Genomic DNA, 16,830 nt, shown 5'->3' on the forward strand with positions numbered 1-16,830 from the left:
GTCAATTATATTTCTATATTGCTATACATTTTTCAAAAGGAGTTTAAATCAAAAAAAGAGAAGAGTCTCAATTCGTGTACTTAAAGCTCAAGAGCGCAGAGGAGACGCTTGAAAACACGGGCAAGATAGAAGTACATTTTAAATGACATTAAATAAAGAAAATAAAAAAATAACATAAATAATAGTAGAAAATAATACAATTATTAATAAAATCATTAATAAAATCAGACCTTAAGGCAACTGTTAAACGGGGGTTTGGGAAACTGCAAAGGGGCGCGTACATCGAATGAGGGCGCCAATGCGCATGCGCACAGCACTCCTTGTACCTCATCTCTGTGCTGCTGCTGCCAGTGCCCAGTTTTCAAACAAGTGCCGAGCAGCTGGGATTACCATACGCTTTCCTGGAGCCTCTGAGTGAGTAATATACTGCATCTTTATTCAGACAGTGCGCTTTAGAGTAGAAATCCGCATAACGTGTCGACATTTGTTTTATAAATCTGCGTTCAGGTCAGTGCGTCTCGTGAGAAACCGCTAGCGAGAGGCTAGTTATTTGCAACAAAGCAACAATACTAAAAACCGTCGCTGAAATAACACGCTCAGTTCCCTCTTTAACGTTATAGTACGCACAAATTAACATAAACATCCTTCGCTTGGGTGTTTCAAGTGAGTTAAAGGCAGATTTAGGAGCTCGGGAAGGTTGTTGAGACGACCAGTATTGAGGCTAATTCTGTTAGCCAGCTGCAGCTGCGCGCCATCTTTACGTGAGTGGCTGTGCTAATGCTAATCTGCTGCTTATTTATTTTTAGCGGGCTCACTGTATTTCCATTCATTAAAACTTTAATTATCTTGTAACAGAAGTTTGTTTATTTGTTTTATATGCTTGTTGCATATGTCTGCTTAAGTCTGTGGTCATAGACTGGATGAATAAGAAACCTTTGTTGGAAGTAGCTTTTTGATTAATTGCTTTTCTAGTCGTGGCGTGTGTGGAGCAGTTAACTTACAAAACACCTCTGTCATCAAGTGCGAGTTTAATTTGTTTACACAAAACTGTATTTCATTTGAAAGGGACTGTTTCATTTAACTGACTGTGTTGTGACCTGGTCCATTGAGACATCATTACGCGGTGTTCACGCGGTAACGCTACTGCTATATATTAATAGTATTAATAAGTCTATTATATTAGAAAATAGTTGATTTTTGTGTACCTGTGGGAGTTTAAAGATTTGTGATGTACCGATTTTACTGTGACCGTACTTTTTGAAATGGTAGTGGAAGTCTTTCTGCATGTGTGGTTTGATGTAATGGTAAGAACAAAAACATTTGTGTATTTTTTCATTTTTCTTACGTTTTGAGTCATAAATGTGATTGGGTTATCTGCATAGCCACGGTTGGGTGTTTATTATACTGGGGATTGTGATTTAAAAAAAAATTTATGCAATTGCAGTGTTGTGTGAGAGACCTGTCTTCAATCTGAAACATAGTGCTATTTATATATATGTATATGTATGGAAAAGGTTGTTATGACTCATGTTGTTACCTCTTGGTCTCTCTTTGTTTTAGAGGTCAAGGTTCGGGTCCTGCAATGGGATTTGGTTCCTCTCAGATGACTGAAGAGCTAACCGAAAAGCAAACATTGAAAACTGCAAAAAAGTCTGTCTGTGTGGAATAATAAAGAACCCTTCCCCAAAAACTGTCCTCCACTCCAGGCCAAAATGTCAACGGTCACTTCAGCAACCCCAGACCCTCCTGCAATTGCCAACCCCCCTCCTCCTGAGGTGACCAACTCTACCAAACCTGGCCGCAAGACTAACCAGCTGCAGTACATGCAAAATGTAGTTGTCAAGACACTGTGGAAGCACCAGTTTGCATGGCCTTTCTACCAACCTGTTGATGCTATCAAGCTTGGTCTTCCGGTGAGTTGTGATGGTAGTTGGCTTACAGTCATTTGTAGTAGACATAAGAATTAATGTGTGTAGTTTTCGTAGTCAGGATGAGAGTCCTTCAATGCATCAATCCTTATTGGTTTAATGTTAAGAGCAGTATGTTAGGGTTTTGTTTTGTAGTGTACAGTTCCTATTTTTCCTTTTGTCAACCAGGACTATCACAAGATAATAAAGAACCCAATGGACATGGGAACCATCAAGAAAAGACTGGAGAATGTGTACTACTGGAGTGCCAGCGAGTGTATGCAAGATTTCAACACCATGTTCACAAACTGTTATATTTACAACAAGGTAAGTGGGTCAAGAGCAGGAACCTACATATATTTTGGCTCAGAGACAACCTACCCATTTTTATTTCCAGCTTCCTGACTAATTGACATTTTAGTGTCCTAATAGGAACTACCCTATCTAACCTGATAGAGCTTGGGGTTTGGGGTACTTGGGGTACTTACTATTGTAATTTCGTACATTTCATGCGGCTTTCAAGGCGTCCGTTTAAGCCCTTAAATCTTAATTTGCTAAAGAAATTTGCTAAAGAAAGTTAATTTCAGGTGCAGTTTACAATAGTTTTAATATGCTTCTCCCTCTGTAATATCCATAGAAACAAATCAATCGGCTCGTCCTGTCTCCCGTTTTCGTATAGTCTTTTCCTGAACATGGGAACCTGTCAGGTCCAAACATGTTTGGCATTATGCGAATGGGAAAATGAAGTGAGCCCGGAGCATTTTCTGTTCACTGCACATTATCAGTGAACCATACTCAGACCACCTCCTGAGATCCCACTAATCATGCGCAGACACCTGAAATGGGCCAAGTGTGAAAACACCCCTAGTCTTTCCAATCTGGTCTTAAAGACTGTGTTTGTACACTGAATTTATACCACAAGCATTCAGGAAAAAATATGCTGCTTTGGTAAATGTAATCAGTGTTCAAACTAGAGGTGTTGTTGTATGAAATCTTCACGGTACAAAAAGCTTAACAAAAACACCTCTGTATCACACTATTAATGTGCCTTGCTAAAATTATTAGAAAAATACAGCATTGAGTCGTCTGACTGGATGATGGCCCAGGATGTGATGTTGGGGCATTTTTCCGAACGGATGATTAAATGCATTTGAAATCTTAATCGTTCATTAATGCCATCCCTAACTGATTTTTATATCTTATAATACATGGGCCTATATTAAAATGGAAAAAAATTTCCCCAGGTATTTCCTGTTAACTGCATCTTGTGAATGAAGGAAAATCAATGGCAAGTGAAATGGATAAAATTATGCATACTCTTTTTTTAATGCTGTTTTGAAATATAATAATGGTAAGTCAGGAAAAAAATCCACTTCATCTTGTTCTCCCCTTTATGATAACATTAAAACCACTAATCGTCTGTTTTACGCCTACATCTCTATGCTCTTTGCACATTTTCACACAATATACAGATTTACATTCGGGATAAAAAATATAATTCCTCGAATTTTCAGGATACGTGTGTCTGACTGACTTGTGTCTGGCTGACAAGTTTCTAAAAACTTTCAACTGCTTTGTGTAGTAGACCTACCACTTCACTGGTGTTTGTGTTTCATTTCGTTGTTGCGCTCGTGGGTGATCTTGTTTGAGCTATGGTGGTTATTAAAGCCCACCATACAAAAAGTGCAAAAGACATGTCCTGTCCCAGGACATTCACATTTTTTGACAAAGTTTACAAACTGGGTGGCCATCAACATTGATGATTCCTTGTGCCTTGTTTAAATGACCATTATTCCCACACAGTGGAGTGACATCAGGTTCAGGCACATTTCAGTGCTCTCTGTCTTGCAGTTCACCCGTGTGGCTTTTCAAATTAAGTGACAGTTCGGTTAAACAGGAGACGAACGTTGCAATTTGGAGATGATGCTGTGGAATTTTATATGATGCTGTGTAAATGGTAGCCAATTCTTTTTAAATTCCTTTACTTGGAATTTAGAAAAAAAAAAAAATCAAAGGATAACCTTGAATGCAATACCGTGAGTTATTAATGTCAATGGTTTGATAACCATCTCTTTTTAAAAGCGTTGTATACTGTGACACCGTTAAATCCCTCGTTCATGCCCTATAGGCCTGTTGTGATTTATTAAATAATTATTTAACTTTAGAAATGTATTTAATTATTTTATATAACCACGAATATTCCAATCACATTTTACTGTCCAAATAATTGAACGAATGGTGCGTTTGAGTGTCTTATTCAATTGAATGCCGACCATCTCACTGAGGTGCACCATGGACAACACTCAGTGCAGCTCCTGAAGAGCATGTGAAGATTAACCGCTTGAAGCTTTGTGATGCAACTGGAGACTGAGCCTTAAAATAAAGTGTGAAATTAAAGAATGTTGGACTGTAATATTTTACTATTGTGTACTTTGATATAATATAATAATAGCTATTCAGGTTGGCTGGGTTCCAACAACAGCTATGTAAATGCAAAATGGGCCTACATTGAAGTTCACCAAAAAGACAGACTGGTATTTTGAAATATTTTTATATATAAAATATTGTTTTTAATGTCAAATTTTTAAAGCCTTAAAGAAAATCATGTACAAGTTAAATTTTGGTAAATGACATAAGGTTATGAAGCACATGTACACCTATAACAAAAGTATGATATGATGGTTAATCTATGATAAGACAGAAACAGACAATTAATCATCATAATCACAATGATTTGTTTTGACAATTAATTGTCAGCCAAATTTTGTAATTTTGAAAGCCCTAATACCCTGTGTTTTCTCAGCCCACAGATGACATTGTCTTAATGGCACAAGCATTAGAGAAGGTCTTCCTTCAGAAAGTTGCCCTAATGCCTCAGGAGGAGGTTGAGCTCCTTCCTCCTCCTCCAAAGGGCAAAGGCCGTAAACCAGCAGGACCAGGTAAGGGCACTGACAATTAATGCTGGAAAAACAATACATTATGCGGCTGCAAGCAATGATTATTTTGGTGATTAGCTAAACTAACAGATATTTTCAGAGATTATTTAGTATTTTTGACTTCAAAAAGGTGTCTAGATTATACCGCCTGGAGAAAAGAAAAAAAAAAACTTGTGACTAGATATTACAATAATGTTTTCGCAATTGTTGCGGGGACTGTCTTGTCTTATCCATATACTGAGTTTAAATTTTAGACCTGCATGAATCTTGTCACTACATGTAAAACATTGTCACATATTTGTATAACCCTGCAGGTCAGCAGGATGGGTCTGTCTCCTCTGGCTCACCCACCTCCATTGTCCCTGGTGCCTCCTCACCGGCTTCACAGACGGCGGCTATATCACCACCTCCGGTGCACGACGTCTCTCCCAGTGTACCATCTATACAGAACACAGCCGCATCCATGATATCCGCCATGCCCCCTTCACAACCTGTTGTCAAAGTAAGTCACAAGGCCTTTCAGAGCAAAGCAGAAAACTTACCCATGCCTTATGCATTGATGGGGCCTCAACTCTGGGGTCTGTGTCCCTTTGTGTGTGGTTTGTTCTGTTTCCTAGAAGAAAGGGGTGAAGAGGAAAGCAGACACAACCACCCCCACTACCTCTGCCATAACAGCAAGCAGGAGCCAGTCGCCCACCCCTCTATCAGAAGGCAAACAGGCCAAAGTGGCATCCAGGCGGGAGAGCACGGGTCGCCCCATCAAACCACCTAAAAAGGATTTTGAGGATGGTGAACTAGGCCTGCATGGAGGCAAAAGGAGCAGACTTTCAGAGCAGCTCAAATACTGCGACATCATTCTAAAAGAAATGCTTTCGAAAAAACATGCAGCGTATGCATGGCCCTTTTACAAGCCTGTTGACGCAGAGGCTCTCGAGCTGCATGACTACCATGAAATAATCAAACACCCTATGGACTTAAGTACAGTCAAAGTATGTTGTTGACGTCACAGAGCATTTGTTGTTATTTGAATGCCGTTGTTGTTTTTTTACTACATACGATTATTTAAACATGATCTTTGGCCATCAATGTCTTCTCTACTTTGTTGCAGAAAAAAATGGACGGTCGAGATTACCAGGATGCACAGAGTTTTGCTACAGATGTCAGATTAATGTTCTCAAATTGTTACAAGTACAACCCACCTGACCATGAGGTGGTTGCTATGGCCAGAAAGCTGCAGGTGAGTTGTACATTTGACCCTTTCTTCTTTGACACGCATGAAGCTTATCATGCTATGTATAATCCTGGGAAACCTTGTGCCAGTAAAAAAAAACAAATATATTGTGATTTCCAGGCATAGAAATTAATACAGTCTTGAAGTCTTGAAAACTTGCGTAGTGAATTATTTTTTTATATATGCTCTGCTCTAAAATATTTTATAGGCCAGCTATTGCTCCTTGAGTGTTTATGTAGAGAAACAGTTGCTTGCAAACTAGCATGTTTAGTCTATACGTTGATGGTATTTTCATGATTGGCACCAGACTTGCAAATTGAAATCCACCCAGCAATCTTTGTAAAATTATTTCTAAGAAAGTCCTAATCATGCATGACTGGAATGGTCATGGTAATTCATTGGTCAAAAAAGATGGGAACATTATATTCATTTTTGGCAGTGCAATTGTTCAGTGACATTGCTGCTTTCTCCGTTCTCAGGATGTGTTTGAAATGCGTTTTGCGAAGATGCCAGATGAACTAGTTGAAGTGGGAGGGGCAGGCGGTGTAGGCGGGGCCGGTGTGGTCAGTAAGAGCACTGTCAGCAGTGAGAGCAGTGGCGGCGACTCCACCTCTGACAGCTCCGACTCTGAAGAAGAGAGGGCCACCCGGCTCGCCGAGCTGCAGGAACAGGTGGGTGCGGAACAGGTGGGTTTCAAAACAAGGACAAAGTACCCCTTTCCTCCCAAGACTACGAGACCATCTCTCTGGCCTCTCGATATGTATCAACCTTCTGACCCTTCTCATGCACACACACACACACACACCAGTCTTAATCAGTGCTTGTACACTGAAGAAGCAGCAGGGGCTTCCTGCCATCTGGAGGTATCAATATAGTCACTCCCACCTGAAGTATCCCCATCTCCTTTCACAATAAGCACTTCTGCTTTCAGCTTAGATTTTTTGCACTCATTTGTAGAGCTGCATTTTAGCCCTCAACCGCAATGTTAGTCTTCTGAAGCTACCTGCTGATTGTATTGCTTTGCAAAAACATCAGAAAGTCTACATTTAGATACAGTAGCACAAATGGTAGCATTGATCATGATATAGTTTGTTGTTTGATTTTGATTTTGTCTTGAGCTTTACATCACCATCATTTTTTCCCTCTTATGTTCCCCTGCCATTCTTTTACCAGTGTATCTCTTTGGAGCACCCCATTGGTAGCAGACAGGGGATAAAAAACGGGTGCACCAAGAATAATCAGGTGATTTTTGATTCTCATTTCCCCATCTCTGCATAAGAACATTGTATTTTAGCTGTAGAGCTGTTTTTTTTTAATTTGTATTAGATAATCCTTTCCATGTTTTGGATAGTTAGCTCAGCGGTAGAGGGTTAAAAGCAGCAGAAATATATTGACTTTATTGGGAGCCCAGCTTTGTTTGTTTAGGATGGAAATGCTAAATGTTTGGGAGATGCGTGTGGGCTTGTGTGTGCGTGTTCCTTGCTTGCTTTGCAATAAGACAAACTATTTCTAGTTCCAGAAAATGATTAGTCTTAACTTCCCTTTATCCTCGTATTGCTTGAAAAGATGTCATGTAAAGTTCTATTATAATTTGTGCTGCATTTTAAAAGAATGCTTACTTGGGATGATTTCCGATTTTGGTGATGTTCTTCTTCCCTTATCATGCTGTTTAGTAAAATATGGGTGTAATGGTTCAACTTTCCCACAGTTTGTTTTGTTATGATTCGCTATTTGGGGGGGGTGCGGTGCACACTGATTCAGAGGCAGATACCTATAACGAGGATTTAAAAGCAGTTATCGGCTGATGCCAATAAACCGTGGTTTACTGCACTTTAAACCATATGCTGCAGAAAAATGCACCTTGCTGTAAAATTACAATTCCCTTTAGTAATGCCAATTTTTAATTCCAAGTTTTTTTGGTGTGTGTGTGTGTGTGTGTGTGTGTGTGTGTGTGTGTGTGTGTGTGTGTGTGTGTGTGTGTGTGTGTGTGTGTGTGTGTGTGTGTGTGTGTGTGTGTGTGTGTGTGTGTGTGTGTATTGCTCTGAATAGATTCTGAATTTGGGGTTTTCATAAGCTGTAAGCCATAATCATCAAAATTATATCAAATAAAGGCTTGAAATATCTTACTTTGCTTGTAATGAGTCTATATAATATATTAGTTTCACCTTTTATGTTGAATTACTGAAATTAATGAACTTTTGCACGATATTCTAATTTTTCGAGTTTCACCTGTATGTGTGTATATATATATATATATATATATATATATATATATATATATATATATAGGAAATGGATATGAACTTATCTGATCATTTTCACACACTAGTAAACTCAAAGCATTGTTAGACATTAGATGAACTGTGGCACAAACATGCAAACAACCTTTGGTGGTTAACTTTAATATACTTTTTTTTTTTTTTTCCCTCCCTGAACCGTTTCACCCCTAACGGTAAAGGGCATAATTGTTTCTGAATCCATCTGTCCTGTTTTTGATATTCTCTCTGAAACTACCTCCATTCATATTCTTACTCCATCATACACTATTCCTGTCATCTTGGAATCACATATATATATAAATCATTCATGTCAGACATGAATGATTTTTATTTATCCAGTGTAAAAACATTTGATGAGACTTCTTTTCCCCCAAGCACTTGTAATGCAACATACTGCATATTACAACTCTAAAAAGAATATATATATATATGTATAATTTTGTCAAGAATTGTTTTTGGACATCTATTGATAGCAAAACACTGGATAAACAAAAGACAAAATACCTCTAATATTTTGTATTACATATGTCAAGAACCCAGTGCATTTTTCTTGCTATAGCTAGCATGTAAACATGAAACATTCTTGGCTGTCAAGAGGTGGATGGGATTACAATCTAATATTATTAGAGGCAAGAAAATAGTATTATTTATTTGGTCCATGATGGATCAATACATGATTTGCGTCTGGACAACCCCCATGAATGAAGTTTTTAATTCTATTTGATGTTATGTACTACAAGTGATGCTTTGCCTGACTTGGAGCAGATTACTAACACCCCCGTCTTGGCTCCTTCCCCAGCTGAAAGCTGTCCACGAACAGCTTGCCGCTCTCTCTCAGGCCCCTGTTAGTAAACCAAAGAAAAAGAAAGAGAAGGAAAAGGACAAGAAAAAGAAAGAAAACAAGCACAACAAAACCAAGCCGGAGGAGAAAGCCAAATCAGGGCAGCCGGTGAAACCAGCCCAGCAGAAAAAGGGTCCAGCCAGAAAAGCCAACAGCACTGTCTCTGGAAACAGGTTTGCTGATTAACCTCTGTTTTTCTTTGTAATATGTTTTACAATTTCTTGAACCCAAAGTATACTTCGTTTTTGACGTGACCGCTCAACGTCTGTGTACAGGCGAACGCAAGCCTGTCAAATATACTCCGTTTGATGGTGCGCGCATACACCGTCTGCATGCGCCTACGACTGAACGAGACACCGGACTATTTCTCTTCAGGAGTTTAGATAAAGGTGCCTTTATTGTCCTTCAGACTCGAGTTATACAATTACAGGTATCTCCAGACCTCCTCACACACACACCTTCTTGACTTGCACATCCACTGTTGACGTCTTTACCTTCGTCTCCTTTTGTTTACTGCCGATTATGTCATCTAGCACATTTTCATGACAACCGCTCAAATGTGAGTTACCACCTTTTGGACACATTCATTAGTGCAAATAATTCCAGGCGTATGCACATTCTGTGTGTTCAAATATGGGTGGTTAGAAAAATTGGGCTGTACACAATCAATGCTCGAGCACTCTGCTGATGACGAGAATTGATCAATCATCCTTACTCGAACGTTGACTGAAGTATACTTTGGGCTTCTGGGCCTGGTGAATACTTTACATTTAATTTCTATACCAATTTGTCTTGTATTTGCCATTATACCCATATATATATGGATGGATTAAAACTAAAAATTATCTGTAAAAGGCTTCAGATAAAACAATCAGTTGTAACCCCTCTATGAATGTAACCTTAACAGGCAACCAAAGAAGGGTGGCAGAGGCTATGAGTCAGACAAGGAGGAGATGTCCCTCCCCATGACGTATGACGAGAAACGGCAACTGAGCCTCGACATTAACCGATTGCCTGGAGAGAAGCTAGGCAGAGTGGTCCACATCATTCAGTCCAGAGAGCCTTCACTGCGGGACTCCAACCCTGATGAAATCGAAATAGATTTTGAGACACTTAAACCTTCCACTTTGCGCGAGCTGGAGCGATATGTCAAGTCTTGTTTACAGAAGAAACAGAGGAAACCTCCACGTGAGTGCACAGTCTAAAAATGTTTTCCTAAACATGGCTGACACATAGCTAAATGCTAGACCATACTGCAGTTGCTTTATACACTGAATCTATGGATTAACTAAATTGGAAACCATCAACAAGGGCTGGGACCCGTTTATGTCAAAGTACCTTTGCAAAGCAAGTCTGTTCACTCGCGAACCATTTTGGTAACATCCCCAGGCAGCTATTTAGGCAATAGTACACCAGGACAGCTACTTGAATGGGGAAAGATGGACATTTCCAAAACTGTTTGACAAGTGAAATAATATTTCAAATCACCAAAGAAAAACTGACAATGGTATCACGCATTTTTTGTTTACCTCAGATCACATTAAAATTTATTTTTCAGGCTGGTCCAGTTAATGTGCATGTATGATCTAGCGTAAACAACAAACTTTGAAAAAGCCAATTGGCTCAAGGTGTCAGGTGTTTAAAAAATATATATTTTAAACGGAAGCGTTTGTTCTGTCTGAGGGACTCATTATAAGGTCTTTATATTCAGGCTCGAACAAGTTAGATCTTATATTATTGTAGTATTACATGGTATTGAAATGGGTTTCATGCAGTAACCGTTCTCTCTTTTTGTGTGTGATCTCAGAGAAGGGAGGGTCTGGGCCATCTCGGCTCAGCGGCAGCAGCAGTTCCTCAGACTCGGGCAGCAGCAGTTCCAGCGGCTCCACTTCAGACAGCAGTGACTCCGACTGAACAATTTTAATTACTTTTTACTTCTTTTTTTTTTAAAAACATTGTATGCAGTCATGGTTGTTTCCCCAATGAGACTTTTTTTTAAGAAAAAAAGAAAGATAAGAGACAATAAAAATGCATCATGTCAAGCCTTTTTTTTTTTTTTTTGTCATGAAGAAAATTGCTGAAAAAGCAAAATAATAATTTGCTTGTAATTTTCACTGACTCAGAAAGGGATGACCAAATCAACCAAACTAAAACTGTGAGGAGAGAATTGCTTGAAGCACACTTTAAAGTTTGAACTCTTTACCCCAGTGTCCTGGTAATGTGTATTTTACCATCACAAAAATAAACCATGCTATCTCACTAGAGAAGAGAGCGGGAAACTGCGAGTTCCTCATTCCTGATTTGACTTCTGCACCCATATGTGGTATATTTATTATTTTTAATTTTTTTTACTGTGGCCTTTTATTTTCACTTTGGGCACTGTGCCATTTAAGTTTGCTTCTTTTGTGACATTGCTCTCTTATAAACTGAAATGTGTCATACCAATCCCAACAGTGTCACAACACTTGAATAGTCAGGGGAACAAATGGCTTCAATTAGGAATTGCAAGCTCTCCAAAGTTAATCTGTTCATTTGGTCGTTGTTCTGTCTGATATGCAAGCATATCTTCCAACATCTTGGTCAAAAATGAATGTACAGAATTCCCAAATTTTTCAACTATGACTGACATTTGTGCAGGAAGTAACCTTAGCTAAAATTGAAGGTGTTGGTTATGGGAATTGTCACCTGGTAGTGGAAAGATTGCTATTTACAGCCATTAATCTTGTGATGCACATAATGGATTTGCCACCTCTTACTGTTTTCTGTTGATGTTTTGAAAATGATAGTTGAATCACAGTCTTCCTCTTATATTGATGCTAAATTGAATTATGAAATGTAATCAAGCCTTACATTCATAAGTTATAGTATGCAGTTCTGATCGGTCAGTTTTGATTGAGGTTTTTTTTCCTTTATCAAGTCTTTCAGCCGTTCCTCATGTGGATTGCTATACTCGTATCTCTTCGAATAACTATGCTGTTGATTATTTGCAGAAGTGTTTGTAATATATTGTAATGTCCTCACTGACTTTTTTTTATATATATATATATATATATATATATATATATATATATATATATATATAAAATAAGTGTTTTAAAGGGAACTGTTATTAGTTTCATTTTCTTGATACAATTTGGTTTATGGACAGGTGTTTTGAAAACCTTTGGCTAGTTTCAGGGTCATTTAATTTTGTAATCATCCTGGAGACAAAGACAAACTTCATGAGGGACATGTATCTTTCTAATTAAACCCTAATAGATGTAGTCAAATCATAATTGTTTTAAGGTTTTAATCATGGTATTCATGATTTTGTTGTGCCTGTCTGTTTTGGGTGCACACAACAGCAAAACTTTGCTTTTGTGTCTGCTACCAATATTGATCAAGCCCTATCAGGTTTCCATAAGTGATTTATTTTAGAGACAGACTGAAAATAAAATACATATATTTAGATAATATTATATATAAACTTCTTTTCTAGTTCATCTTAGCCCCTGATAAAAAAAAAAAAAAAACACAACTTTTTTTATATATATATATTTAAAAAGTTTACTTTTTGTCTTTGACCTACATGCATGATTTATTGTATTTTTCTTATACCTTTTTTTTTTTTTTTTAGCTGTTTATAGTAATTCTGTAAATGTCTGTCAAGGAAACAACAAAAGAATTACATTGTGAGTAGATAGGCTTGTTTATTGCGATTTGGGTCGGAGGCAGTGGTAGAGGATAACATTTTAATTAATTGCCTACCTGGAATGTCTTGGGCACCAGGTACTTTTTCATAAAATAAATTACAAAATTCCTTTACTTTGTGTTTTTCTTCTATTTCTTCTTAATAGTATCCGTCAGCTTGCCCATTGCAATTGTATGTTAATATCAAATATTTAAAGCTGATCATTTTTGATATTTGTCCCTGTACACTTCCAGTCTCTGACCACTAGATGGTGGTGGTGTCCCATGTGGTAGAATTGCTTGCATCTGGTGTGGTTGCCAGTAAGTCTGTTCAAAATATTGTGTATATATATTTTGCCATGTTCCATATTACACTGACACCAGTTAAAGTTTTATATTCACTGTTCTATTCAAAGTGTAATTGCAGTGTGAGAGGTTTATGCTGATCTAATGGTTGTTAAAACATGCCAAATGCAGCACATTCATTTCAGTTGTATGTTGATTTTAAAGCTCATAAATGTGGATAATAGGGAATAACAGGTGTGACATTGATCTCGTGTATTCAGTTACAAACAGGTCTATGGTCAGATTCTGAGGGGAGGAAAATGTGACCTTGTTGATGCAATGTCTAAAATCATGGTACCCATTAACACGTTACTGCAGTGGCCAAGACGGATAAATTCTTTGTACCTTGTGACAGCTACTCACATTTGAGTCATAGAGCCATCGTCCTTGCTGAATGTTACTTAACCAGTTTTCATTTCGGTCCCAGGGCAAAGCAGTCACATATACAAGATTACATGCGGGTAGACGCAGAATACAAGTCATATTTTTTGTTAATACTTTCACAGACGTGAATTGAGGCCCCCACAAAAAGTCAGTGAGATTTTCCTCCGTTCAGTCTATTTTTGTATGGATCAAAAGGTCAAAGGAATATGGCATTTTGTTACATTTTTCATAGGCAATTTGTCACTTGGCAGTCAAGTATTAAGATAAAAAAGACTAATAAAAAGTAACTAATAATCTAAAAAAGAAAGCAGATGCTTAGTAAATGGAAGAATGAATGACAACTCATTTTACATATAAGATTCTCTTATAACATGTTTAAGGTCCAATGTACACGTCAAAAATAAATAAGAACAAATATTGTATTCTTAAAACATCGCATGTCTCGAATATTTCCTCAATAATTATAAGAAAAGGCTTCAGGCTCGCAACTTGGCAGACCGAACCCTCCTCTCACACGTGGACGAGCGCGCCCTTTCTCTTGCTGCTGCTGCTGCGCGCGCGCTCACGCCTGCCGAAAGCCCGCTGCCCGTCCTCACTCACGCGAGCGGAGAAATCAAAACACTCTAACCGTCGACTCTGAGAAAGAACCGAGAAACCATCGCGGCTCAACGGACGAATGTACAGTGCCGAGCCCTCACAGTGTTTCTCTTTCTGCTGGAGTATAAGGAGCGGATTCTTACAACAGTTTTCGTCAGAGTTTCTTCGGGGAAAGTGACTGTTTTACGGAGCATTGCTACGTTGTACGATAGAAGTTTGTAAAACAAGTTCGGGCGAAGGATTGGATGCTCTTTGTGGAACGTTATTTTAATCTGGTGCGCCAGCGGTTGAGAGGAGATATCTCAACAAGAGGATAACAAAACATGGATTTACCTTTTACTTAAACCATATAAATTCGAGAAATCGTTTGACATTCTGTGCAGTAGCTACTTTGCAGACATTTTCGGCGTTTTTTTTGTAAAGGAACATATATATAGATATATATATATATAGACCTGAGAGGCACATTTTGCTGTATGACAGGACACGTTTGCACAGAGCGCTGGGAGATGAAGAAGAGGAAATTTAACTGATTCTCTGAAGGGAAACACATCTAAATCTTATTTTAGGAGCTTGCTCTAGTCCTTTAATTTAGATTTATAATTAGATTAATTTGTCACACAGACTCATAGGAATTATACTATCCCTGCTGCTTAAAACATAAAACTTAGAAGTCGGTTGTTCAGCGCTATTAAGTTCATCTGACGCCAGCTGGATTTACGATATAAAATAAATAGTTTTTAGGTGTATATGTCAAGGAAATTATTACCTCAGAATCGACCTTTGCAAGTGTAGTGCACTTTTGACTGCAAAGAGGAACTGTTATTTAACTCCACTGCCAATTAGCATCCTCACTTATTGTCACTTCTGTAATTTGCGAGCGGCAGGCTGCCTGATTTCCCGTTTCATTATTCGGCTTCATCTCTGTCGAAATGGAGGAGTGGAGGCAGTGCGGTCGATGGCTAATAGACTGCAAGGTGTTGCCCCAGAACCACCGGGTCGTTTGGCCCTCAGCGGTGGTGTTCGACTTGGCCCAGGCGCTCAGAGATGGGGTGCTCCTGTGTCAGATGCTGCACAATCTGTCCCCTGGATCCGTGGACCTTAAGCAGATCAATTTCAGGCCTCAGATGTCACAGGTAACTTAATGTGTACTTCATACAGTAACCTTCAGCACGTGCATATGCCTATTGTAATGCTTGTCACATTTGCCATTAAAATCACTATATGATTGATGACAGTATGATCAGCTGCTGTTTGGATGGGTGTAAATGCTACAATAACAGTGTCAGTATTTATGCTGGATGCATTTGAGAGAGAAGTTTGTCAATGTTGTCCCCATAGATACTGGTCAATCTGATTCTTACCAATAGGGATCACTGTAGAGCGTTATTGGCTAATCTGAACAATCAATTAAAAACCAAATAAAATGCCACATTCGATAATTCAAATGTGTGTAATCTGAACACATAAAAGTCTTTTGAAATGCTTTATAGTTTCATCATTGCATACCCTACTTCCAAAACGGCTCCAACCCGCTTCTCAGTATAGCATTCTGAGATCATACAATTGTGGTGAGAAGAATATGATCTCAGAATGCTATTCTGAGATCCAGGTTGGAGCTGTTCGGGCAGCACGAGGGGGACCTACACAATATTAGGCAGGTGGTTTTAATGTTATGGCTGATTGGTGTTTAATGATCATTTAAAAGATGTACATTTAGTAGGTGTTGGGTCTAAAGATGGCTGTTCTGTGAGTGTGGTCCAAAGGTCTTATGTAAACATAAACCAGGAAAAGAAGCAAGCTCTTCCTGGGTTTCAGGAATGTGGTTTCAGCCGTTTTTATTTTTGAAGGAATGCGTGACAAAGGCAGGTATTACCAGTAAATGTGACGTGGCTAAGAAGCATGATGTAGCCTATTGTACAAAAGAATGAGCAGTCAAGCTTGACCGTCTTGAACGATCTTGAGCATACATCAGTGCATTCCACTGTGTCTCCCACCTCTTCAACATGTCATATTAGTGCTTATCTGGTTTTCATGCAAGTAGGAAATGACATAGTTTTGTGTAGATTGAGAGGTCTTGATGCCTGAATTCTCACAATACATTCATGTCTGCCCCCTCCAAATCTAGACCATGTTGGTTAAGTCTAAATTTAGCATAATGGCCTTACAGGTTTGTAATTGCTGAAACCCTTTTAATGTTTTACAAATCTTTTCTTAGAAATCTTTCTTCTAACTTTCAAATTGAAATCCATCTTATTTTATACTGTCATTCCATTTACCATGATATAATTTGTAGATGAAGTTCTCATCTCACTGTATGGCTCAGTTTCACCCAGTACCTGTATGATTTTGTTAGCTGCTAGCACTGAGGCAGTCATCAGGACCTTTGATCCAACCACAACAGTAGCTTTCCCAGCATGGAGGGATTTTGTGTGGTATTATGTTTTGACAAATTGGGTGTAAGAGAGATCTGGCAGCACAATGGGGGTTGTGATTTATACACTGGAAAGGTCACTGTATGCTTTGATTACACAGTGTTCATTAATTTACTACCTCCATTAAGTCAGGGCAAAGTGATTACATAGGCTCTTTGTGTTGAATGTCCATCTACACCAAAGATTCTGCTGTGCATGCCTTACCT

The 16,830-nt window shown here is 38.6% G+C and overlaps 2 protein-coding genes across 7 annotated transcripts in view; both read left to right on the forward strand.

The window, feature by feature from the left end:
* The first annotated feature begins 306 nt into the window (after window positions 1-306).
* Window positions 307-12,258, forward strand: brd3a (bromodomain containing 3a). 5 transcript variants are annotated; one of them, XM_052100819.1, is made up of 12 exons: window positions 307-414; window positions 1,561-1,913; window positions 2,097-2,234; window positions 4,711-4,846; window positions 5,158-5,345; window positions 5,461-5,832; window positions 5,952-6,080; window positions 6,554-6,760; window positions 7,248-7,316; window positions 9,153-9,367; window positions 10,102-10,382; window positions 11,002-12,258. In XM_052100819.1, the coding sequence occupies exons 2-12, from the start codon at window positions 1,713-1,715 to the stop codon at window positions 11,106-11,108; spliced, it is 2,043 nt and encodes a 680-aa protein (XP_051956779.1). In that variant the 5' UTR covers window positions 307-414; window positions 1,561-1,712; the 3' UTR covers window positions 11,109-12,258. The 5 variants fall into 5 exon arrangements, with proteins under 5 accessions (XP_051956779.1, XP_051956781.1, XP_051956780.1 ...); XM_052100821.1 differs by having other exon boundaries at window positions 6,554-6,745; XM_052100820.1 differs by having other exon boundaries at window positions 5,464-5,832.
* Window positions 12,259-14,170: 1,912 nt separating this feature from the next.
* The window catches only part of vav2 (vav 2 guanine nucleotide exchange factor), a 278,862-nt gene continuing 276,202 nt past the window's right edge, over window positions 14,171-16,830 (forward strand). For both annotated transcript variants that reach the window (XM_052100817.1, XM_052100818.1), the window contains exon 1: window positions 14,171-15,325. In XM_052100817.1, coding sequence (XP_051956777.1) covers window positions 15,122-15,325 — 204 coding nt within the window. In that variant the 5' untranslated portion in view covers window positions 14,171-15,121. The remainder of the gene's footprint in view (window positions 15,326-16,830) is intronic.

The sequence above is a fragment of the Xyrauchen texanus genome, chromosome 31 (assembly GCF_025860055.1).
Source record: "Xyrauchen texanus isolate HMW12.3.18 chromosome 31, RBS_HiC_50CHRs, whole genome shotgun sequence".
Lineage (NCBI taxonomy): Eukaryota > Metazoa > Chordata > Actinopteri > Cypriniformes > Catostomidae > Xyrauchen > Xyrauchen texanus.